At 39.4% G+C, this 25,889-nt stretch overlaps 2 protein-coding genes across 5 annotated transcripts in view; one reads left to right on the top strand and one right to left on the bottom strand.

The window, feature by feature from the left end:
• The first annotated feature begins 1,795 nt into the window (after positions 1-1,795).
• On the top strand, positions 1,796-5,010 carry spryd4 (SPRY domain containing 4). The gene is made up of 2 exons (NM_001367991.1): positions 1,796-1,911; positions 3,940-5,010. The coding sequence occupies exons 1-2, from the start codon at positions 1,800-1,802 to the stop codon at positions 4,476-4,478; spliced, it is 651 nt and encodes a 216-aa protein (NP_001354920.1). The 5' UTR covers positions 1,796-1,799; the 3' UTR covers positions 4,479-5,010.
• A 3,029-nt stretch (positions 5,011-8,039) lies between these two features.
• gls2 (glutaminase 2) overlaps positions 8,040-25,889 on the bottom strand; it is a 29,036-nt gene continuing 11,186 nt past the window's right edge. For 2 of the 4 annotated variants that reach the window (XM_002934509.5, XM_012957819.3), the window contains 14 exons: positions 24,410-24,489; positions 23,100-23,263; positions 19,860-19,918; positions 19,543-19,575; positions 17,896-17,954; positions 16,946-17,012; positions 16,657-16,707; positions 15,726-15,902; positions 14,330-14,461; positions 13,795-13,887; positions 13,020-13,081; positions 11,926-12,002; positions 11,539-11,602; positions 8,040-8,740 (listed from right to left, as the gene is read on the bottom strand). In XM_002934509.5, the coding sequence (XP_002934555.2) occupies positions 8,584-8,740; positions 11,539-11,602; positions 11,926-12,002; positions 13,020-13,081; positions 13,795-13,887; positions 14,330-14,461; positions 15,726-15,902; positions 16,657-16,707; positions 16,946-17,012; positions 17,896-17,954; positions 19,543-19,575; positions 19,860-19,918; positions 23,100-23,263; positions 24,410-24,489 (1,275 nt within the window). In that variant the 3' untranslated portion in view covers positions 8,040-8,583. Of the gene's footprint in view, positions 8,741-11,538; positions 11,679-11,925; positions 12,003-13,019; positions 13,082-13,794; positions 13,888-14,329; positions 14,462-15,725; positions 15,903-16,656; positions 16,708-16,945; positions 17,013-17,895; positions 17,955-19,542; positions 19,576-19,859; positions 19,919-23,099; positions 23,264-24,409; positions 24,490-25,889 lie in introns of those variants that run through there. The other 2 variants (XM_004911892.4, XM_012957818.3) reach the window with 2 other exon arrangements.

The following is a 25,889-nucleotide window of genomic DNA, read 5'->3' on the forward strand; positions in this document are numbered from 1 at the left end:
CTTTTAGGCCTTTTGTGCCTAAGAGAATAGGCAGGCTTGTGCTAGATGAATAGTTCATGCCCTGGATGACTTGGGTCACTAGTAATGGCTAGAATTTTGTTACTTACATCTGTCAATGTCTAGATTGGATAATGATGGAAGTTTAGTGGTGATGAGCCGTTCAGCAGTTCCACTCTTTGGAGAGAGCAATTTTCCTTTTGTATGATGCTGCCATACCACACAATTATTTGGCAACCAAGGAACTTTTTTATGTTTGTGTTGCTCTCCAACTCTTTTTACTTGAGTGTAGCTCATAGGTAAAAAAGGTTGGAGATCCCTGTTCTAGCACAAATACCGACCAAGAGAAAGCTGAACTATACAATGTTATATATATAGTTATATATAAGCTGCAAACACTCAATAAGCACAACACACCAGAATTAAGTTGGAAACAGGCCACAGTTTTATTGTGTTAACTAATAACTCCAGTTAAATACATGCATTATACAACCATAACCAGCCCCTGCTTACTGCCCCAGCAGGCCGCCTATATGAATTCATAATAACTTCAGCTTTTTATAACTAGCCAAGGGATAAATGCCCATTCTTTTTCAAATCAGTTTCCTCCAGTTGTATAGCTGCGACAATATCATTTTTTTTTTTTATTGAGGGTGGGTGCACCCTATTGCCGTTTATTAAAATGGCCCTGCTCCTAACTGCTCTTGAGAAAATGTGAACTTCTATTATTCTACTCACCACTTAGTGCACTTGGTCTGGGTGCTTTGCCCCAGGCCCTTCGTTTATGGGAGCCCTATTCTTAGCATTAAAACATGAAGCAAATAGTATGTGCAAGCAGGTCACTTATCAAGCCACTCTGCTGGTCCAGGTGCAGTACCCCAGACCAATAACAGGGCGAAAATCAGCACACTGACAGCAAACAGATGTGCAATCCGGTATCCAGTATATGTTCTTTTAACTAATAATACTGGATACTGGAGGGCGCATATGTTTGCTGGAGATTTTAGTCAGTCAGTTCTCCCAGAATGTTATCTATGTCAATTTTGCAACAAGGGGCAAGAATATTCTAGATTTTGTGTATTACAAGTCAGTGCCACTGCTGAATTTTGGATTGTCAGACCAGTTTTATTGGTTCCTGCTGATAAACCATGAGGGTCGATAATAATATTACAGGATTGTTTTGAGTGTTAGCTATACATGCAACCCAACATACAATTACAGGGGAATCTGGAAAGGGGTTTGAATATTTAATCAATGATCTGTTTTATCGCTGTTGATCGAAACAGGAATTACTATTGCTCTAATGCTTTAAACTGCACAAAATACGCTTTGGTGTAAAGTGCTGTGTTAAATAACGATGTTTTTAATAAACAAGAATGTTTCATTATTAACCGGTTTATTGTTTCTTGTGAGAGTAATAACCAAATGGATATGAAACAGTTTCCCAAGCATTTGGTAGGGAATACAGGCCAGAAAACATGCATAAATGGTTAAAAACATGAGCCTCTTGTTATTTCTATTACACTCCCATTGCACTGAGGGACAACTTTATTTAAAAAAACGCTAATATATTTATATTAATATTTGCAATCCTCGTGATAACATAAAGCGGAGCTGTGAACGTTACTGACATGAGCTCAATTGGCTTTGGTGCGTATCTACATGCACAAAGCCAATACCAGCCCGCCCATTCCCCCTCTCTCTGACTGATTCAGAGCACATTTCCCATATATCAGCTCGCTGCCAATCCGGTGCCACGCCCACAGGCGCTTTTGTGACGTGTAACTGAACAGACCCCGCCCATGTTTACGATGGCGTCGCCCATGAGGTCACTAGCCTTGGGGAGTCGCGCCCTGAGCCGCTTGTTTACCCGGGTGCTTCCCAGGGGGGATGTTACCTTAGCGGCCAGGCGAGGTAAGGGATGTTAGGCGGACTGCCATTACGGATCGATAACAGGCACTGGGTAGGCAACTCACAGCGGTAGAATTCCCTGGGTTTGCTACAGTGACATGGCCATGTGGGAGTTGTAGTTCTGCAAAAACTCGCGAGTGGGAGTTTGTAGGTCGCTTGCTTTGAGTGCTGGCAGACTGGGCAGAGCTGGGGTGTTGCACTTTGTTCTGTTGTATTGGGAGGTTTGATGTGCGGGGCAACATGAGCTATTAGCCAGGGTTACCATGCTGTGGCAGGTCCTGTATATCAGTAGCGTTGAATAATAAGAAGTGAAGCACAGCAGGAGCAGCGTTATATCATTTTTTAAAAGAAGAATAGGGTTAAAGAATCAAAGTCACACAGTAGGCATTATAAAAGGGTGTTAAAGGGGTTGTTCACCTTTGGGTTAAATTTTAGGGACGCATTTATCAAAGTACGATTGCTTCCGAATACCAAAAAATCGAATTTTTTCTAAGTTACGTACCTTGTGTATTTTTGAAGTTTTTTTCTCTAATTTGTGCGACTTTTTCGTACTGTGCATCAAACATTACGCAGCAAAATCGTATTTGTCGCAACGGGTACGAAAGTTTCGGATTCATTCAAGCTTCAGTATCATGACTTTCCTTGGGCCAGGTTGGAGCTGCAGAGTGCCATTGAGTCCTATGGGAGACTTTCCTTGGGCCGGGTTGGAGCTGCAGAGTGCCATTGAGCCCTATGGGAGACTTTCCTTGGGCCAGGTTGGAGCTGCAGAGTGCCATTGAGCCCTATGGGAGACTTTCCTTGGGCCAGGTTGGAGCTGCAGAGTGCCATGGGAGACTTTCCTTGGGCCGGGTTGGAGCTGCAGAGTGCCATTGAGCCCTATGGGAGACTTTCCTTGGGCCAGGTTGGAGCTGCAGAGTGCCATTGAGCCCTATGGGAGACTTTCCTTGGGCCAGGTTGGAGCTGCAGAGTGCCATTGAGTCCTATGGGAGACTTTCCTTGGGCCAGGTTGGAGCTGCAGAGTCCTATGGGAGGCTTCAAAAACATGCACAGAAGGATCACAGTCGGAAGGGTTTTCCCGCTGTTTACAATTGTTCGGATACGAAAATTTTGTGATTTTTGGATCGCCAATACAATACTATCATGAGTATTAAGATTTTTTTGTTAGCATTTTCCGATCATCAGAAATTATTGTATCTAATCTTAATTTTACCCATTTTGGGATTCGTACTCGTACTTTGATGAATCGGCCCCTTAGTATGATGTAGAGAGTAATATTCTAGGACAATTTGCAATTCTTCATATTTTATTATTTGTAGTTTTTTTAATTATTTGAATAATTTGTTCAGCAACTCTCCAGTTTGGAATTATAACAGCTTTCTGGTTGCTAGTCTCCACATTACCTTAGCAACCAAGAAGAGGTTTGAATGAAAGACTGGTGTATGAATAGGGGAGGGCCTGAATAGAAAAATAAGTTAGAAATATAAGTTATAAAAAGTAACAATAAAACTGTAGCCTCGCAGAGCAATAGATTTTTGGCTGCCAGGTCAGTGACCCTCATTAAAAAGGTGCAAAGAGTCATAAGAAGGCAAATAATCCAAAAACTGTAAAAAAAAAAAAAAAAAGAAATAATGCAGACCAAATCCTTCCTCCAAAGTCTGATGTCTTAGGATGTCTCCATATGAAAATTAGGTGCTAAACAACTGATATCACTGGGAATAGTGAAAATACTGGGACTGTGTAGCACCTTTTCCATTCATGAATCCTGAAAAATTCATGCTGGGATAGATTTGTATGTGTGGCCTTGTTGCCCTATAACCAGCCAATCAGTTCATGAGGATGACTGTCCCTCACTTTGCCGGTTGAGTTCAGATTAAGTAAAAAAAATTAACTGCTGTATTAGGATTTTCAAAAGACTAGTTGTTATAGAAATAATCATAGAAATAAACATAAATAATAATCTGCTCTTTATGATTTGTATGTGTCCTTTTGTGGTGGAACATTGCTGTTATGCAGCTATTTCATATTTTACAGATATCTCTTTCAAACTTGATGAGAAAACTGCTCACAGCAGCTTGGACCTGTTCAAAAAGGATACTGCCATAATATATCGCATGCTAGGCATTGATCCAAGCAAGATTCCGCAGAACCCTGAGCGTTTCCGGGAATGGGCTATTGTACTGGGAGATGCGCAGATAGTAAGCGGCCGCCATTATTGGGAGGTGACAGTTAAACGCTCCAATGAGTTCCGTATAGGTGTGGCTGATGCAGACATGTCCAGAGATGAATGCATTGGCGTTAGTAATCGCTCATGGGTCTTTGCTTATTGCCATAGCAAGTGGTTTGTCATGCAGGATAGTAAGAAATTTCCCATCACCAACATTGGCCATCCAAGTAAAGTCGGCCTCCTCCTGGACTATGAAGGCCAAAGGCTGAACCTTGTGGACTCAGAGAAGAATACTCTTATCCACACTCTTAATGCAGACTTTCGAGGTCCAGTGGTGCCTGCATTTGCCCTTTGGGATGGGGAACTTCTGACCCACTCAGGCCTTGATGTTCCAGAAAACCTGTGAAGGCCATCAGTCTTGCCCACAAGTGCCTCTGCAAGAAGTCTCCAGATGATATTTACAGTAAACCTTTTGCTTCTATTATGAGAAAAAAACAAATTATAAGCTACGAGCAGTGCTTTTTGCTTTAAGTCTTTCAAATACCTTTGACTTTTTTGATTGGATGTACCAAAGATTCATTGCTTCTCATTTTCCCAGGCCATGAAATGGAATGTGGACGTTTACCACTGCAGCCTCCAGCAGTTTCCAAACGGCAGTGGATACATTCCATTCTGCCTCATTACTTCCCATTCTGTGTTTGTGTTTTCATAGAAAACATAAACATCAGAACCCGTATAGACTATATGATGATATCAGCACCAGAGAAATAAAGATTGGATTTATGATGTGACAATACTTTGCTCATTGTTGCTTTTCATATATGTTAAAGAGAAAACATGCTGCACTGGCAAATCCATGTTATATATAGTGCAGGGTAATTTTTAAGCTAATGCAAAATACTTAATATAAGAAAATAAATGTATATTTTGTCTAAAGTATTATGGAATATTACTGTTTTTTAATCTGATCCACTTAAAGGGGTGGGTCACGTTTCAGTTAACTTTTTTAATATGTTATAGGATGGTTAATTCTAAGCAACTTTCAGGTTTTTTTTGTTTTTTTTATAGAATTATTTGCTTTCTTCAGTCTCTCTTTGGCTCTCAAATGGGGGGACACTGACCCCAACAGCCAAACACCTATTGCTGTTTTGTTACTGTTACTTTGTATTATTTATGTTTTTATTCAGGCACTCCCCTATTGATATTCCAAGTAATTTGGACCCTAGCAACCAGATACCTGTTGAAATTCCAGACTGGAGAGCTGCAACATAAAAAGCTAAATAATTCAAAAACACACATAATAAAAAACAAAGATCAACTGCAGACTGTCTCAGATATCACTCTTTACATTGTACTAAAAGTTAATTCAAAGGTGAGCAACCCCTTTAACTATTTAAAAGAAAAAAAAAAGATTATTTTTCATCACAACACTGAAACCTGCCATTGAGGTTTTGTATTTTGGAAATGGACCATAATGTGTTCATCCAATCTAGAGTCCCACACTTAGATCAACAGCAGTTCAGAATGAGTTTATGGGGGGGGGTTGCATAGTACTGTGGGCCTAAGGTTGGCTTAGGAGATAGTTTGTGTCTGACATCACACATAGCCTATTATCCTTTCTTTTCAGTTTGTGAATTCATGTGTGTGTGTTATACTTTCCTACTGCTTTAATTTATCATTGAAATGCTTTATTTGTTTTAGGAATATCCTCGTTAAAAACAGTGACAATTTAGTGATATATAGATATATATATTTAGGCTTATGTCACACAATTTTTATCCAATGTATTTTTTTTCCAACACACTGCAACTTACCTCACACTGCAACTTACCTCTTCTGCTATGCACCAGACCAAGGATCAGGTCACACAGCCCCTACTGAGCATGTGCCTGAGCAGTACTGAACTTTCTCACAGAGCAACTGTTAAGGATGTTGGCTAAAGACTTTGGTACAGATATATGTGTAGTAGAGCTGGGCGGTATGACCAAAAATTTATATCACGGTATTTTTCAAAATTATATCGGTATCACGGTATTTGACGGTATATAAATAAATAATAAATATTGGTGGCCAGGTCCCCTGTACCCCTATTTGCAGACGTTGCGTGCGCGCTGACGTCACATGCGCGCTGACGTCACGTACGCACGGGGCGCAACCCGGATATACTTGCAGGAGGTGCGCACACCGGTATTGGGGTATGTGTAAAATTCATATCGTTTTTTTTTTTAAAAAATTACGCCAAGCACTACCCTTTAGGCTGGGGTGTAAATACAGGAAGCAGAGGTATAGGCCCCCATGAGTCCCTAATTGGCAGGAAGTAATACAGTAAAACAACTGAAAACAAAACAGCTCTACAATACTAATTGTCTTGTTTTTCATTTGGTAATAAAAGGGTTAATACAGAAAACACAATCCTCATTAAAAGAAATAAAATATAAGGCATAAATAAGTTCTTCTTTTAATGCTCTTCTCATAGAAGTAGCTGTACAAACCAGAAATGTCTAAGCTGCAAAATGCTCTAGTTCAACAATGCAACGCTCCAATGTCAACATCTCTGGATTTTTGCAGACGTTGCGTGCGCGCCGACGTCTCATGCGCGCTGACATCACGTACGCACGGGGCGCAACCCGGAAATAAATTGCAGGATGCGCGCACACCGGTATAGGGGTATGTGTAAAATTCATATCGGTTTTTTTTAAAAAACCGGTATACCGGTTAAATCGGTATACCGCCCAGCACTAATGTGTAGCTTTGCATGGTTTAACGTAGGATACAAATGATTACTGCACATCAGTCTTGAGTACAAAATAATTTTATTGTGACATTTCAGTTGTTCTTCTGCACGTTTTCAAGCTATATTTAAATAGTCTAGCATTTAAGTCCACTGTCTGTAGAACTATCTTACAGCAAGGTCCTGAGACATTTGCAAACATTTTTCCGTTCCAGCTCCCTGTAAGATGCAACATTTGGTCAGGGCATTAATTAAAACTTTGCTTCATCAGCAATTTAGCCATAGTTTCATTAATATATAGGGCAGTGATCTCCCAACCAGTGGCTCTTAAACAAAAACACGTTGGTAAGTAACATGTTGCTCATGAGCTGCAATAACCTAGCATTTTTTTCTGCTGCAAACAATGAAAACAATTTAGTAATGCTGTTTAGTATGTGGACGCTTGATGACTTAAGGTGGCCATACACGGGCCGACTATAGCTGCCGATATCGGTCCCTTGGACCGATTCGGCAGCTAATCGGCCCGTGTATGGGGAGAGCAGATCGGCCTGGCCGACCGATATCTGGCCTGAAATTGGCCAGATCTCGATCGGGCAGGTTAGAAAATCTGGTCGGATCGGGGACCGCATCGGCTCGTTGATGCGGTCCCCGATCCGACTGCCCCATTGCCGCCCACATAATCCGATCGTCTGGCCCCAGGGCCAAACGATCGGATTATTATTTTTTTTACCTAAATGGTCCCCGATATCGCCCACCCGTAGGTGGGGATATCGGGGGAAGATCCGCTCGCTTGGCGACATCGCCAAGCGAGCGGATCTGCTCGTGTATGGCCACCTTAAGTGATGTAGAATTAGCTTAGAGCAGATACTAAATCTGGCTCACAGTATGGGTTTGCAGCAGAAAATATTTTGGGTGGAGAAACAGTAAAACATGTTAAAAAAGTAAAGGAAAAAAAGACTTTCTCATTGGTTCACCTTAAATTACTATAATGTGAAGTAAAGCTTTTGAGTATATTTTACATTAGCCTTAAGTCATCCCTTCACCCTTAAAATGGCAAGTAATGCCTGAAGCCAAAGCTATCCTTTTGTCAAATATAGGCTTTAGGGATTTTTTTGGAGAGAAATGAGAATTTGCGGATTGTGATGAGGAAAGCCAGAGACGTGTGTATCTGTTACAAATGCTACTAAATGATTCATGCTTATTTATATATAGTAGTGGATTTTAGACTTTTGTGGCTAAAGCATCCCTTTATGGTCTGATATTTCATCAGACCCTTTTAGCTAATAACAATGCCACAGATACATGAAAATATAGTTGTTTGCACCACTTTACCATAGTTCCAAGAACACCTGCGACAGCAAATAAGCTTTCATCCCATGCCTCGGCCTAAGTCGCCTTTATGCTGCTCCCTCCAGCCACTGGTCTGACCCCTCCAGAAGGCCAGCCCCACAGTTTGGGAACCAATGGCATAGTGAACTCATGCAAACATTACTCAAGCCCTACTCACGGATGCTTAAGCAGCCAAGACCCCAGCAGCACCGTTTATGAATTAAAAGAAAATTTTCTTTGACAATATATGTGTGTGTGTATGTATATATATATATTATATTTAAATAAAAAGGCATGATAGCATATTACACCATGTCTGCCCTTTACAATGCTGCTGACATATGTAGATATATATCTAGAAATAAGGGTCATTTGGGTTCGAGTAGGAGAATAATGAAAGCATTGGTGGTTGGAGCCAGAGATTCCATCAAGGACACAAAGTGAAGGACATCTACACCATACTCTCGAGATTTTCCAGGGACATCTGTTCCTCTGAACTCTCAGGTCCCCTCAGGTATTTTTGGTAGGCCTCTTGGTATTCACTCAGCAAGGTCACTACGTCATGTCTTTCAAATCGGATGGCATCTTGCAGAGGAGTGTTGCCCCACCTAAACAATAGAAAGACTTGTGGATTGGTATGATTTCTCCAATAACCTTTGTTTTTGTAATTCCTTCTCATGTTTTATATTAATGAAACCCTTTTCTGCAAAACACAAATGGCAGTTGAAATTTTGTAAAACCATATGAATTTAATATTTCTGCATAGATATGACATAAAATCTTACCATAGAACTAGATAATGAAAACCCAATATTTTTAAAAAATAGTCAACGGTTTTACCAGAAATGTTGATTTGCAATTATTGCTGGCCAAGGGGTGGGACATTAGTGATGAGCGAATTTGTCCCGTTTTGGTGTGTGTTTACGTTTTAAAAGGAGGCTGTTGGTGTCATCAAATTTAGCCTATGATTAGGGGGTGATGCCCGAAACGCATCAGGCTGGGTCCTACAGTTGATCTTAATACGAAGGAGGAGTGCAGTCTTTTTCCTTCGTTCTTTTGTTGATGTTGCACTTTTAAGCGCTGCTTAAGTGCTTTATTCATTTATTCCCTAGTTCAGTGCTGTCCAACTTCTGTGGCACCGAGGGCCAGAATTTTTCCGGCCTCCGTGGGCGAGGGCCGATAATGGAAGCTAGTTTTGACCACTCCCTGTTTTAAAACCACACCCATGTTATCGCATGACCATAGCCATATTAATGGTGGTAGTACAGCAAAAACCTTCCATACTCTGCCTTCCCTACCCTGCCTGTGTGTGCCATACTCTGCCTTCCCTACCCTGCCTGTGTGTGCCATACTCTGCCTTCCCTACCCTGCCTGTGTGTCATACTCTGCCTTCCCTACCTGTGTATGCCAAACTCTGCCTGCCCTACCCTGCCTGTGTGTGCCATACTCTGCTTTCCCTACCCTCCCTGTGTGTATGGCACACACAGGCAGCATAAGGCAGGCAGAGTATGGCACACACAGGCAGTGTAGGGCAGGCAGAGTATGGCACACACAGGCAGCCTACAGTGACACAATGCTGGCACTGCTCCTATAGTTTGCACAATAACCATTAAAAAAACTTTTTGATTGCAGTACCACCTCAGTATATGTTCTTGTTATAGTGTGCAGGGTTTATTTTTGGGTTTCTACTGCTCCTTCAGTCTGAGGTGTGAACAGGGGAACAATGCGGGTGATTACAGTCTGAGCCTGAGGTGTGAACAATTCAGGGGGTGAACAATGTAGGGATTAAAAGGTGTGAATAACACAGGGGATTACATTTTTAAACAATACAGGGGGTTTACAGCCTGAATCTGAGGTGTTAACCATGCAGGGGGCCTGTTAATCTCAGTACTGATACCATTTAAAGCTTACACAAAGGTAAACTATCAAAGCAGCCAGACAGGTGGGGGGCCACACAGAGGGGGGTCGTGGGTCGCCAGTAGGACAGCACTGCCCTAGTTTAAATGGAGGAGATGTTGGTGGTGAGTTTGGGTGGTTGTTAACAGATTTTTTTCCGTATATTATTTAGTATTATAATGCATGGAAAAACGTCACATTTTAGGTTATATTTATGCAGAAGTATTGAAAATTCAAAACAGGTTTTACAAACCTTTAAGCACCACATGCAACATATCTTTGGGTAAATTTATGAAGACAGGACCAACACTGCTTGTGGTGTTTGTCCTCTCTTACAATTTACATAAGACTGGCACAAGCCCTTAAAAAAGAGTAAAATATGTTTTTAAGCTGTTCATAGGAATACAATTATATACTATATCTAATTTTATGCACAGGCAAATAATACAAGAAATTTGCTTTCAATAAGTAATGAGTTTTAAATTAATTCATCTGCAGGATTAGATTGATTCATAGGGTGCAGAACCCCCCACTGTGCATTCATAAGTGTGAATGACAGTAAATTTTCTTTTTGTCAATTCTGCAAAAATATTTTAACATTCCGCTCCCCCCCCAACTGAAATATTTGTGTGCCAGAACGTAAACCTTTGTAGTTCATGTCTCCTTCCTAACAGCAATGCATTTGATGATAACTCAGCTGGACCCTATCTTTATATACATGTAGCAGACTATATGCATACTAAATGATTTCTGGATTTTGGGACCAGTGTCACTCTTGGGCAGTCATAGACTTAGGCCATAGGCGAGGGCTGCAAGTGGAACAATAACTGGCTCCTATATAAAAATTAAAAAAATGATTGGTGAACTTTGTATAAAATACTTGCGAAAAAAAAGCAAGTAGGAAAAAAGCTCAAGTAGGAAAAAAAAGGTTTTTTTTTTCTATTTTTTGGATTTCTACAACTGACACCTATATCTCAGGGTACGGTCTATTGTATTTCCAGATAACCTTCTCAGCACAGGTATGGGGTCTATAATATAGATCCACAATTCTGATTTTCTTTTTCACTGTAATATTAAACTAGTACCTTGTACTTGATAGTAATAAAGAGGCATAAATCAATGTTGGTGACAAAATATTCCTATTTATTGAAACTACATGAAGACTAATCTCCCCGAACTACCATCCCACCGGCGAAAATGTAAGTCGCCGGTGGGATGGCACACGCTGCGCAGGCGATTTGCCGAAATCGCCTGCGTGGGATGGTAGTTCGGGGAGATTAGTCGCCCGTGACAAGGTAGATTTGTTGCGGGCGACTAATCTCCCCGTGTGCCAGAGCCCTAAGAAATAAAACAGACTTTTTGTGATTAGGACAATAGGCAAAATGTATGTTCAGCGCAAGCCCTATTCATTGAACTCATGTTGAAATGGGGGTATATACTGCCCCTTTAAAGTATCATAACCATTAGCCAATGAAAAAATGGTGTAGGGACAAGTTGCATTTATTCTTACCTGTCCTCTGCAAATGGATTCACTCGGCAGCCTTCAATCAAAAACTTGACCACATCTAAATGTCCTTGTGACAGAAAAAAATCAACAAATATAAAATATTTGAATGCTGGAACGAATTCTTCATCTCAGTTCATTAAATTCTGTGAAAAAAAGGAAGCAAAAAAACTGGCAGCAACTAAAATATACCTGCATGCACTCGAGTTTTTTCTTTGTCTGGTGCTTAAATGTGCTAGATATCAAGCCCAGTATCAAAATTTAATAGAACACAAGTTCTAGTTCAGTTAGATTGGGCGAGGGTTTATTCCATTGCAATTCATTGCATTGCATTTGACAATTCACACCTATTATATGGAATGTGTATTTGAGGGTTGAAGTAAATAATAATACCTTCTGCAGCTGCAACATGTAGAGCTGTTCGAGAATCATAGTCCTTCTGCTCCATGTCCATGGCTGACAGTGCAAATCTATGAAACAAACATATTTATTTTTAGAAGTGAATATACCTTGTGTATTATCTAATGTATAGAAAGGCTATAATGACCTGTTTATGAAGTCTAAATGCAGAATTCTGCAGGAGTGTGCTAGTGACCACTTCCTAATACTTTTTCTCATTGGTGCAAAGTCACCTTCAGTCTTTCAGCCCCTGCTGAACTTTTAGGGAAGGTGTTTAAATAATATTGTCCAATAATCCATATTTCTAAGGTAAAGGTGAGGGAGGCATTACCTTCTTACACTTTATGTCAAGCACCAAGAACATAATTAAAAGTTAGTTACACCACTGGGGGACAACTTTATCAAAAATTGCCATTCCTGCACAATATGTCTTATTCATGTTCACCAATCCTTTGCCAATGACTGTCTGCTGTCTCTTCTCCTGCTCCCCTTATCTCTGTGCCTTCTTCTTCCCACTCCTTCCTTGGGGTCTGTAGGTCCTCACTCTCTTCCCATCACCTCCATACTCCCTCCTACACACTTCTTCCCTGACGTGCAATGTCTCCCTTGGCACCCTGCATCTCCCCAAGGTGGTGCAGTTTACATTTCTACTATTACTTTTGCCACCCTTCCCTGCTGCCTTAATGACGCTTGTATGACCAGGCTGGTGATGGTGCCCTGAATATATTATGGCATATTACAGGAAAATTATCTTTCAAACTCTTTTCCAAATAAATGCACTGTTGGGAATGAAGAAGTGGTATGAAGTTTGAAGCACTGCTGGCACTCCCTCCACAAAATAGTGCTTCTGTACACTAACTAACCAAGAATTTCAGTGTTAAAGCTGACACCCACAAGCTGATAGGAGCCAGTCGCATTTTTAACTATAGGACAGCGTGATGTAGGAGGCCAAAGTGGCACATGGGGGACAAAATTATTGTGAAATATAAATATACTGAAAATAGAACATTAAGAAGTACAGAAAGGCAGAATATGCCTTTAACCAGACGTTACTCAAGTTATTTATTTGAACTAGCACCTTGTCTCACCTTCTCAGGGCTGACACGTCTCCACTGTATGCAGCAAAAAGTAGGTTCACCACAGTCTTCTGCTGGATAAAGAAAATATGTTGGCTAAATTGGACACAACACATTTTACACACAAGACTTCTAAGACTACAGTGTTTAGATAAGATTGGGATTAATTACATTTAAATCCAGTTTTGTCACTGGCACTGGAGGAGATTGAGTGCTGGCAACCAAACATAGTCTGTGCCATCACTCTAAAGCTAAAAGCATTGCTACTGAAGGGAGGAAGTCCTTGAATGGCTTTGTCTCATGCTTAGGTATATGTTTCTATTTAGTTGTATCTGGGAGCATTACAGTCAGGTAACAGAAATATAGCAGATTTAGTGTCTAAGACCCTGGATGTCATTTTAGGGTGCTTTCCAGTTGTTGTACACACAACCTTTTAAGCAACCTATGGTTTTTAACTGGTTAAAAATTGGTCATAGGATGGACCCAGATTTCTGAATAATTAGGTTTCTTCTTCTGGCAACATAGTGTATAATGGGTGAAGCATTGCGTTCAGTGAAACTACATACACATACCTCGTGTTTAACACACAATGAGCATTGTATAAGGCCAAAACAGAATGATTTCAACATCATATATTTAAATACTTTCTGTATTAGGAATGTTTTTACTGTATGAAATGTACATGTAGTGGGCTTTCTTGCTCACACCCATATCACCCTTATAATAAATATAATAAAACAAAACGTCCAGAATATTTGGAAATAATTCACATCAGGATTTTATTTACTTGTGCCTCGCTTCTCTCTTTCCTTGGATCCAGTTTACGAACACAGTGTCTCAGGTTGTCATAGTTATGAAAATTGAAAAGTGAGACAAGTTCCTAGATATAGAAAGAGATAATGCCTCATATAAATATTGCAGCCAAACAACAATACACTCACAATCATGTTATTGCACAAACATTGGATTTGCAAAGTCACAGACCTACTTCTATCACTAAAATAAAAGGCACAACCCCCTCCCCTGACTGACACACAAATGGACATAAAGGAAAGTCTGAATTTAATATTGTGTCCAGGGAAAGGTGAAACTCTATAAAGGTTATTTCACTCAAGTTTGCAGCAGTTTAGAAGATCTGAAGTCGCTGTTTTCATAAATGCACTTTGTATATAAAAAACTTTACCCACAATCCATTGATACACATGGACATTTGCTTTGAAAGTGAGAGGTTTCTCAAAAGCAGAGGATTGTAGTTTTCCAACAAAACATGACATAGTTTATCCTGTGAAGGTTTAACACATAAACCAATGATGGTTATTTACCTGGCAGAAGTGAATTCCACGTACACTGTTGCCAATCCTGTCCAAAGGAGGGGACCAGCAGAAAACTCCCATAACGTTAGGTACCACAAGCAGGATGGCTCCTGATACTCCAGATTTGGCAGGTAATCCGACCTATACAAAATAACAGTATTTATACTCCAGCAGCTGGCATATATGAAGCTTAAACAAATTTACATTGTCTATAATGAGCCTAGCTACACTATGGGGACCTAGGGCATTTCTCATTTAGATCCCATAATATAAACTGTAATAAAATGTATATGATTCAGCTGCATTTTATTCTTCAGGAAACTCTGATTCTCCAATGTCAATAGCATTTATGCATTAACTGTTCTGTCACAGGGCACTAAGTTCTTTTCTGTATTGAGATACATAGACATCTGTATGGATTTTTTGCGCGTGTGTGTGTGCGCAGTAACCGCACATGTACACAAATGCAAACAGAATTTCAGGAAGGATATGCCTTGAAGTGGGCTGTCATCAGAGGAAAGAGTAGAATGAAAGGGCCAACTCACAATGCAGGTGTAGGGAAATGTGTCTGGGCAGAAGTTGTAGCATGAGAGATTACTAGGGGCTATTTTGACACATAAGCATTTTGGAAGTGTAAATAGGGAAACCTGCATGAATGCCCAAGGTCCATGGGCATTTATATATCCCCCTCATAATATGTATGCCTGCTGGTCCTGAACTATGGATGCCTCATGTCAAAGTTGTGGCATATCCAAAACTGGAACATACCATTAACATAGATAAATATCTTAAATACAGAATATTACAGCAAAACCCCCATTTTATGTTTTTCAGGGGATCTAGAAAAAATTGTGTAAACTCCAGAAAATGTAAAATCAGGGAAATGTGTTAAAGCATTTAGAGACAGAATTTCCAAGACCTCTCTGGCATTCAGATGCCAAAGTGATTTTTGCAAAACTGTATGAGTTGTAACGTATTTGGAATGAGACAGATCCATGGCAAAATGTGCATCCAGTTTGTATTTTAAAACTCTTCATTTCACTAATAAAACATTCAAAGAGGACAAACAGACATTTTAGGAGCATCATGAGAAAATTTGCATGTAAAATCTGGGAAAATGTGAAAAAAACATAAAGACAATGAAAAGCACCCATTGAAATTCTTTAAAAATTGGTGGGATAAAAAAAACAAAACGCGTAAAACCTAAAATCAGGAGATGTAAAATTGATGTTTCAGTATATTTTATTGAGTAAAATATACAGAATGAGTAAAGAAGGTGCAATCTTCTACAATTTATCTGATGTGAGCTGCACAGATTTGCATTCTTGACTTCTAAAATGTTCTCCTTGCAGTGTTATAAGTATTTTTTAGCCACATTTTATGTAACATATTCCATGGGACTCACATGAAAAGCGAACTGGCCAGAGAAGTCATACATGCCACAGGAGTGCATCAGGCTCAGCGTGTTCCTCACAGCTTCGGCACTCAGGACTCGCTGTCCTGTGATGGGACAGATCCCACCATTAGCCAGGGTGGCAGCAATCACACTGCCAGATTCACAAGTCACTTCAATGGAGCACAGCTAGACAAGGAGTAAAAATGCAGAGGTGAAAACTTTCTTAACTACAAAAATTCAATATAACATTTTTTATTTTCTAATTTAAGAAATTCTACTATCTATATGAGGCCTTACTGTTACAAAGTTGAGGTTTCAAATTATTTTAAAAGGTTAGTCCTGGTAAGTCTGCTAGTGACCCATGTACAGTGAGGGTTATATATACTTTGCAGAGATGTTTAAGAGTTCCTAAGATGTAAGATGTAAGTACCTAACATGGAGTAAGCCTGGCCAGCATCTTCTGTATGTAGCACATTTGCAGTGGAGCCAAACTGATTATAATCAACTACCAAAAGATAATGAAATAAAATTGTGTAACCTGGTGCATAAACTCTATAATATGAATCTTGTCTGGGCCCTGAACAATACACCATCCTATACTAACATTGAACAAACCAGATATTTTGACTGACGTGATCCTTTTAGTGGACCATGGTGTAAGTGATTTCATGCGTTTAGGTGTCCATATAGAAACAGAAATACAGGGGGCTGGTTAAGGCACACTATAGCACAGCCTTTGATATAAACATAAAAGGTGTCATAAGTTGAGGAGGTGGAATTTGCTGCAGGTATTGACACCTAGATGTAATGTAATGTGATGTTCAAAAGCTGAATGTTGGAAAAAAAATATTTTTGGAAAAAATGTAGCTGTATATGTAGATTGGGTGCCTGCCAGGGTTACATATCCATAGATCTTTGCAAAAAAAACTGTAATATTTACCTGGAAGTAGAGGTCCAGTGCAGAGATCATGTCAATTCCTGAAGGAAAACACTAAAAAAAAGAAATATCTCACTAAAAATGTTATGGTGATTCTGGAAAGGAACAGTCTGACATAAGAACTAAGACCAAAATTGCAACTAAGAGAAAAATGGCACAACAGTGGTAAAGAACTAAAATGTGGCCTTGAGCTGAATGTGTAAGTCTATGAGTGTCAATCACTCAGATTAAATCTCTACACAGAATTCCAGAGAGCCCAGTGAAAAGAGTGTTTAGAGCAAGTCCAATCTACCTTCTTCTCCTTCATATAATATCCAATTGCATAATTCCGGTCTCCTGTCTCTTTCTCCGACTGGAACCTGAAATAGATAATAGCCTCTGTGTTACAAGGCTGTCTGAAAGAGAATATGCAAGCTAGGGTATTTTTTTTTGTAATTTCTATAAATCTATCTATTTTTTTACAATTTAATCCATAGACATTTGTGCATGTTTGTATCCTACTTATAAACCAGTAAAGATTCCAGAAGATGTTGAATGTGATGACATAATGGGCCATTCATACTATAATTATATTGCTTTGCTTTGCATGTCACTATAAAGAACCCAATTCATTTCCATTCACTAAGGGGCACATTTACTAAGACACGAATCTGAACCGAATTGGAAAAATTCCGACTTGAAAACGAACATTTTGCGACTTTTTCGTATTTTTTGCGATTTTTTCGGCGTCTTTACGACTTTTCGGAAATTGTCGCGACTTTTTCGTTACCAATATAGTTTGCGCGAAAAAACGCGAGTTTTTCGTAGTCATTCCGAAAGTTGCGCAAAATCTGGCGATTTTTTCGTAGCGTTAAAACTTGCGCGAAAAGTTGCGCCTTTTTCGTAGCGTTAAAACTTAAAAGGTGCGACGTTTCGCGCAAGTTTTAACGCTACGAAAAAAAATCGCAACTTTTAACGCTACGAAAAATAGCCTGATTTTGCGCAACTTTCGGAATGGCTACGAAAAACTTGCGTTATTTCGCACAAATCGTATTAGTAACGAAAAAGTCGCGAAAATTTTCCGAAAAAAATCGCAAAATACCGATCATTACGAAAAAAACGCAATCGGACGCATTCGGCCCGTTCGTGGGTTAGTAAATGTGCCCTTTAGTATTGTTCATGTTCTCATAGTTTATACATAATAGTTATTATTACATAATAGTGCCCAGAAGTCCTGACTAGAATGGAATCCCCAGGACTTACGTTGCATTGCTGAAGCCAACAAATTCATTCCCAGCCATATTCTTTAGCGACTGCATAATCTGGATTGGACAAAAAATGGTTTAGTAGATAAAGAATAAGGAAGGTGATGGCTGTAATTCAGTATATACCTGATATACATTATCAAATATAATTAAACATAATTATACAATGCATGTGCCTTGGCTAAGTTGGCTACATTTGAAACCATGGCTGTGGCACAAAAAAGCCAGCCCCACATTTTAAACCCTTAAGAAATAAGGTGTTTGTAGGGCAGAATGTCACTTCTAATTCCTCCTCGGCTATGTGCGCAAAAAAATGATTTTGTACGCACATTTTCAACTTGTACATGTGCACATTTTTAAAAATCATGTGCTCAGATCACAAAATTTATTTTGTGCACCACAATTTGTTGTGTGCACTGGTCTCAAAACTTGTGTGCGCACACACAAGCACACAGCTTAGAGGGATAATTGGTAGGGTCCATTTATAAAGATTGCAACTGCAATTTTCATTCATACATTTTGACTTACTGTATGTAAGGAAACATAAATCACCAGTCCCCTGATAGGTTGTTGTTTCTCCTGTGGGGATATATATATATATATATATACCCGTGTATACAGGTATATACATATATATACATGTATGGGACCTGAGGTTTTCCAGACAAAAATTTTGTAAATTGGATCTCTATTCCCCTATTCCTTAAGTCCACTAAAAAATAATTTAAACACTAATAAAACCCATAATTCAGAGCTTCTTGGATAATGGTTTTCTGGTTAACGGATCCCATACTATATATATATAGATATATATATATATAAATATATATCTATATATATATATTAGCTGCTGCTCATGGTGTGCTGCTTACTTGCTGCCTATATATATACTGAATATATATATAGAGAGAGACAGAGAGAGAGAGAGATCATAATCACTGCTAAACTTTGCACCCTGCCCTTCAAATAGTAAACGACTCCCATTATGTTAAAATCATAGGTAGCGCATTTTTACCATGGGCGACAAATCTCATTGTGTGTCATTGCCCTAACTATAAAATAGTGTCTTTTATGCTGATGGTAACTAAGCTGGATAAACCATATTGGTGGTAAAAAATTATTTTTTTCATTATTTTAATAGCTACATTTTTTAGCAAATGCTCCAAATTATAGGTTGCATGCATTACAGATAATTGCATACCTGTACTGTCCTTCTAAACATATACTGTGCTACTTTGTTTGGAGCTCTAGGAAAACAAGTTTGCCTTCTAATGGGCTTGAACCATGATATATTACGCTTGCATGGTAATGGATGTCTCCAAGCTTCCATGGTAAACACAGAATAGCAAATATGCAAACAGATCCAGGGACTCACAAATATGTACTTTTCTGCACCCATAAATCAAAATGCATCCACGTACACAGTCACACGCTGCCAAAGAGCACATCAGTATACAGGACTAGACATGTAAAGCCAGAACAGAGATATATACAACCCAGGAGTAAAAACTGTTGCTCTTATTGATAATGGCAAATGTGGATGCACCACTAGCAATAGTGGGCGGTGGAATAGCACACAAAACCACAAGGATGTGTAGAGACAGTTACAAGTAATAACGTAATAAAAGAGACCAGTAGTACTTACATAGTCAAACTTCTCAGCCTTGTTTGTTGAAGGCTAAAAAAAAAGAAAAATATAAATGCCATGTTGAAAATTTCAAACTCTACAATGCCTCACATATACCTCTGTGCTAGTGCAGCTCTGTCTGTCTAGGTTGCAGCCTACCACTGCTTTCTTATTTAGGTACCCTAAAATGTTCCAGAGAAGATTCATACTTTTTACCACACCATTCATTGTTATTTTAGCATTAACCACAAAAAATTGTAGCCACATAGAAGTTCCATAGGAGTGTCATATACTAAATAGCCTTGATTTTGTATGTTCTGAAGGTTCCTACGTACCTTAATTAACGAGCAGACAACAATTGCACCAGCATTCACCATTGGGTTGTGGGGTTTACCTGAGAATACAATATACTTAATTTAATTATTTGTTTAGTTAACATTTACATATGCTTTTGCATCTTCTTGTAGTTAGGTTTTCACCTACTCCATACCAGAACCTAAGTCTTCCTTACAGAAGAAGGACAAGAGTAGCTTTCGTTCTGCAGAACAAGCAGCTGAAGTGTAAAAAACTGATTTTCTCTTTGAAAGAAGTGGGGCGAGACCATAAAGGACCAATAATCTCACCTTGTGCATACATTTGCGTTCATAAACTGCCCCAGTTAAGCATTCTCAGACATTTGACAGGCTTATATGAATCCCTATGGCACTGTGGAGTGCAGAGCTGGGCACTACAGGGTACTGCAGCAAAAAAGGGTGTGGATATTATCTGATTTGGCAGCTCATCAGATGCCCGTGTATGGGCACCCCGATGGGCCTACCAGACCAAGATCTGGCCTAAAATTTGCCAGATCTCGATTGGGTAGGTTTGATTTTCTATTGGATCGGGACTGCATCAGCTCATTGATGCGGTCTCCAATCCCATGGTGCCTATGCCCGCCTTTGTATTTTGATCTAGTGTGTCCGATATCACCCACCTTTAGGTAGTCATATCGAGAGAAGATCCACTTTCTTGGTGACCTTGCCAAACAAGCAAATCTTCCATTTTAACAGTTAATCCTATCTCCATATGCTTTATGTGTCTATTTAGAAAGAACCTTGTCTCGGGTGGCAGTGAGTGGCCAGTTATCAGGGGCCTCTCTAGTAACTTGAAGAGCCGAATTTCCATTTTTTAATGGGCAGCATATCATTAAATGAAGATCTCAGGCTGAGACAGGTAAGGGGCTATAGTAACATTTGTCATAATTTATATTTATTTTAGGGTTCAGTTTTTTAAAGGTACTCTGTTATGAGTTTTATGGTGTTCTTTTTCTAAATTACACTGTTTACATAGCAAATGTTTGACCATTTAAATGTATTTTTTCTTTTTTTTTTGGTGCTTTTAAAAGTGGCCATACACATACCAATTACGATCATTCGTTCCCTCCATTGCCATTCAGGGCTGAATCGTCAGATATGGAGGTAGAAACAATAGGGATTCTACCTCCACCTTTAAGGGCACCTGATCAAAATCTTTTGTCCCGTCTGATTGACGAGACAACCTATATCCAAAGCTTTTTCGATATCAGCCTTGTTGATCTGCCATACACGCACCAAATATCATACGAAACAATGTTTCATACAATAATATCGGTACATGTATGGCCAGCTTCAAACAACACATTTCAATGCAGGATTCTGTTGGAGAAGCTCTATTAACTGATACATTTGAAAAAGATTTCAAACATTTCTTATGACAGTATTCCTTCAATAAAATTCAGCTACTTTATAGAATTTTAGTTGACGCTGTCACTTCGGTGTGACGACTTCCAGGGGTTTTTATCCACTTCTGGTGGGCAGTGTTAGTTACTAACAGCTGTTGAGTTAGGAGTTAGCCATTACTGGTGGAGAATGAGTCTGTGTAGTGCAATAGTAACAGCATGGCACTTCTATCTCCCAGAGGTTAATGAAAGAAAATTAAATGTACATGATGGGAGACAATTATAAATTTAATTAAAGGACTGAACTAAACAGCACTGTGCCAAATTTTGCCAGCCTGTTGTGGGCTGTTAAAATGAAATATATTTCATATAGCGTTATCCATCATGCCATGACAAGATTCCTCCTTAGCCTCAGGCTGATATTTGCAGTGATGTGAAGAAATATCAATTCATAGCAAGCAGGTTTTTCACTTTTTTAGTAATCAAATGACAAAGTCATATGCTCTGTAACGCCTTGATCCCATGCCAAACATCATGAATTCTCTGATCTGCTTTGAGCCTCACAGATCTGGTTCTCTGCAAGGCAGGACAGCTTGCTTTTATTCTGCAAATTTAACTGGAGAAAAGGGCGAAGATCAATATTTTTCTTATTCCCCTGAACTGGTGTTGTACTGGTTATGCTGTATCTAATCTATGCTCTTTTTTTTTTTAAGATGTTTTTATCAGCAGATTTGAAAAAGAAAATACAGTGTGGTCAAATAAAACTTATGATATATAAATAAGACAAGATAAGTTGCAAACACTGAAGTTTAACTCAGGGTTCTAGTTTCCTCCACCATATAATTTCCTTTCAGACCACTTGTAATGTAGCACCCATGGTACCCCTTCATAGTCCCTCAAGTTAAAGGTGACATTCAACGTTTGCAAGTTTTCTAAATACATTAATGTACCAACAATGGATCCTTTGGATAAAATGATAATATAACCAAGTGTTGTATGCAAAGACATTTCTAGTTGCCGTTGGGGGCACAATAATTGCACACATTACATTAGATGCAATAGGACCAAACACAAATCAGCATGCAGATACAGTGAGTCCGGAATTGTGGGAAAAATGCTGCATTGTAAAAAAAAAAAATGAATTTTGTGTCTAAAATGTGTCCACTGCACTTGCATTCGGAAATAAGCCTTCTAGTTTGCACCCTCTCTTTTTCTCCTTTCCAGTTTGATAATATCCTTTGCTTGTGTTTTCTACTTTCTTTTTGCTCCACTGTTCTTTTTTCCACCTCAACCCCCACCCCTCTTTCACATATTGAAAGAAAACTGTGATAGTATATCCCTGACTATTAGGAACCATTTCCCAACCCCCTCAGGCAAACAGTTTCATCCATGCCACCCTCACCTGGTTCCTCTGTGAAGTAACAAATTCAAAAGTTGAAGTTTGTCTGCTTTCTAGAGAGTCTGTGCACTACCCGCTATGGAAAGCAGTGACTATAAGAATAAGAATCCATTACTTCATAATGGAACAAAGTCAGGGAGGGGTAGCATTACCCAGTAAGCCAAAGAGGGTCAGAAATAGTCTGTAATGGCCCCCTTTCAATTTACGTAAAAAAACATTTATTGCTGAAAGTCCTTAGTGTTTATGCACTCAAAAAGGGAAGGAGTATAGTTTCCCTCTAAGGGTTATGATTCAGTACATCTGAACTGATCTGGATTTTGCTGAATCAAAATCTTACAAAAAGTGCCAAATCCCAAACTGAATTATTAATTCTAGACATCCCTCCTAGCACATAACACCATTGAATAACCATTTTATGAGCTACAGGCCACTGTTATAAATGACAGAACAGTCAGAGAGATCCTTCCCATCATGCCTCACCTTCATGGTTGAGAGACAGTTTGTTGAAGCGATTGCCACTGGGTTCTTTGCCCATGTGCTGGTGAACAAAGTCTGTGCCAAGATCATTTACAGCGATAGAGTATTTAAGTGGCTTCACACAGGACTGCAAACAGAATGGGACACCAGTATCGCCTATGGAGTGCCTAGTTGGAAAGAGAGAGGGAGATTAGAATGGAGGGGAGCTGTGAAGTGCAAATTTGCTAAAAGAAAAAAATCCTAAACACATAATATACTCATAATCATGGGTGCTACATCTTGTGACATTTAATAACTATTAATCGCCCAATAAAGTATGAGGGCATGTCTCATTCTATACACAAAGCTTTGATTTCTACACATTGTAATTTGTACATTTTAGGGAGTCACATTTACGCCATTATTTACAGAACTCATTGGAAACTTAAATCAGGAACTTAAATTTTGAAATTTAACATGGGGTTAGACATATTCCCAGGTGCACTCAGCCATGTGACTTTTGCTCTGATAAACTTCAGTCACTCTTTACTGCTCTGCAAGTTGGAGTGATATCAACCCCCCCCCTAAAAATGCTCCTATGCCCCACCTAGAGGTAGATATGTGAAAAGCCCGGCTCAGCCAAGTCATGATTTCCCCACTTACATTGGGTAGGAGAAATAATAGGTTATGTGAAAACAGTTCTAATGTGTAGCTCTGGCTCTTTCTGAAAGCTCAGACTCCGGCACAATGCACTGAGATGGCACCTACACACCAATATTACAGCTAAAAAAAAACATTTGTTGGTTCAAGAATACAGTTTTAAATGGTAGAGTGAATTATTTGCTATGTAAACAGTGTAATTTAGGAATAAAAGTGCACCATAAAAATCATAAAAGAATCACTTTAACTTCCAGGAGTTGGCAAACACCCTCAGAGCTTTTAACTGGCAGACCTATGGGGAAGTGTTCAGTGATTCTTGGGTTTGCTCTCCAAGTGACCTGCAACCAGCCATATGGTTGAGCATTCTATCATTTATAAAAGTTAGGGACAAGCCTGAGAGTAAGAGTGCCTTATACCTCTATGGCAGCATTAAAACAAGTGCAAATCAAAAACAGTAAGTGTAAGAGACTTAGACATTGGTGGCTTTCATTTTATTAAAGGGGACCAAAGAAGGATAGGGCCTACCTACAGTTAGTAGGAATCCTAGGCTAGGGTTCGGAAAACAGCACTGTAATTACATGAGGCCTTGACTGACCTATGCCATTCATGCCATACGTAAGTTCCATGAATGTAGCCATGTTGGCTATCCAACATACGCACATTTCTATCTTTACCTCTGTCCATCCACTGTGCAAAGAGACACACCCCATCGTTCAGGGCTAGACTTAGCCAGCTGTGGAATGTAGTTAGCCACCTTGGAAGAAACAGTTAAACACAGAACAGTGTTAAAAGGCAGGAATCAAACGCAGCAAAAAAAAAAAACACCAGAAAAGAATGCAGCATGTAACATAGATGGATAGAAAAGTAATGGAAAGGTGCCAACAAGCTTAGTGTTTATTCCTGTTTCAATACTGTCAATTGCATTCCTTCCTTTACTGTGAATATACCCAGGGTTCCTAGATTGTTTGGCACCTGAAATCAAATTCGCTTGCCTCCCCCTCATTTGTGCCATTCCTGCAGGCATCATGGATGTTCCCTACTGAGACTATGTAATATAACTGGAGGGCAGAGGGCTGGCTTGTTTCTTACTTTAGGTTTCTGTGATAGTTTGTTCCTTTCCCTACGGTACATGTTGCCCATAGCAAATCACTCACTGTGCCAAAACCACCCCTAAGTGCAACGGTCAACACATTCAATTGTAGGCCAATGCATGAACTTCTACTAAATCAGTGAAATGCGTTTGTTAATGGAACACAAGAGGAGATTCCAGAGACAAGGACAGAAATTAGTTACATATTAACTGACTGAAAAGCTTTATTATACCCAATTTAGTGCATTCCCTGTCACTAAAATCAAATTTAGGTTATAATGTGGTATTACCACACTAATAGGCTCTGAATAAGCCATCAGAGATGGTGCCACTTCACTGTCAAGCTCCTGTTATCGTGTCGCTGAGCTTAATGGATCTTATTCACTCCTGGGTTGCCATAGCAATATCCCTTCACACAGTTTTGACAGAGAACATAATCAAGCACTGAATTGGGCTGTATTCTGAATGCAAGTGCAAACTGATCTGTAAGAGCAATGCCAAAGCAACTTTTCTGAATAATATGACATAGCCATCATTGACACACCTGATCCAAGGGGAGATTTATTGTTATATTTCAGGCAATGTCTGTCTGACTTGGGTTGATTTCTAAACTGATGACGAGTAAATTAGATTATTGGATGTTCCAAATTAACTCTTTCTGCTAAAAAAAGGCAGAACAAAAAACAAACTCCACAAATAATTTCTCATTTTCAGCTCAGACTATGTAAAGTGCATCATGTATCTTCTCAGATCTGCTCTCTTGGCGATGTCTTCTCCCAATATCCCCCACCTACGGGTGGGCAATATTGGGCGAATCCAGGCTAATTCGGTTTTTCCAATCGAATTGGAACAACGGGTATAGGCGAAGTCGAAACTGGCTAAATCCGACTACATTTTTCAGGGCCAGATATCGGTCGGCAGACCAGTCGTTAGTGCCCCTACACAGGCCGATTAGCTGCCAAATCCGCCTAAGGGACCGATATCGACAGCTAGAATCGGCCCGTGTATGGCCACCTTTAGTCTTCAGAGAGATGTCCTCAGAAGATTTTCTTATTTGGCAATCT

This window comes from Xenopus tropicalis, chromosome 2 (genome assembly GCF_000004195.4).
Source record: "Xenopus tropicalis strain Nigerian chromosome 2, UCB_Xtro_10.0, whole genome shotgun sequence".
In the NCBI taxonomy this organism is placed as follows: Eukaryota; Metazoa; Chordata; class Amphibia; order Anura; family Pipidae; genus Xenopus; species Xenopus tropicalis.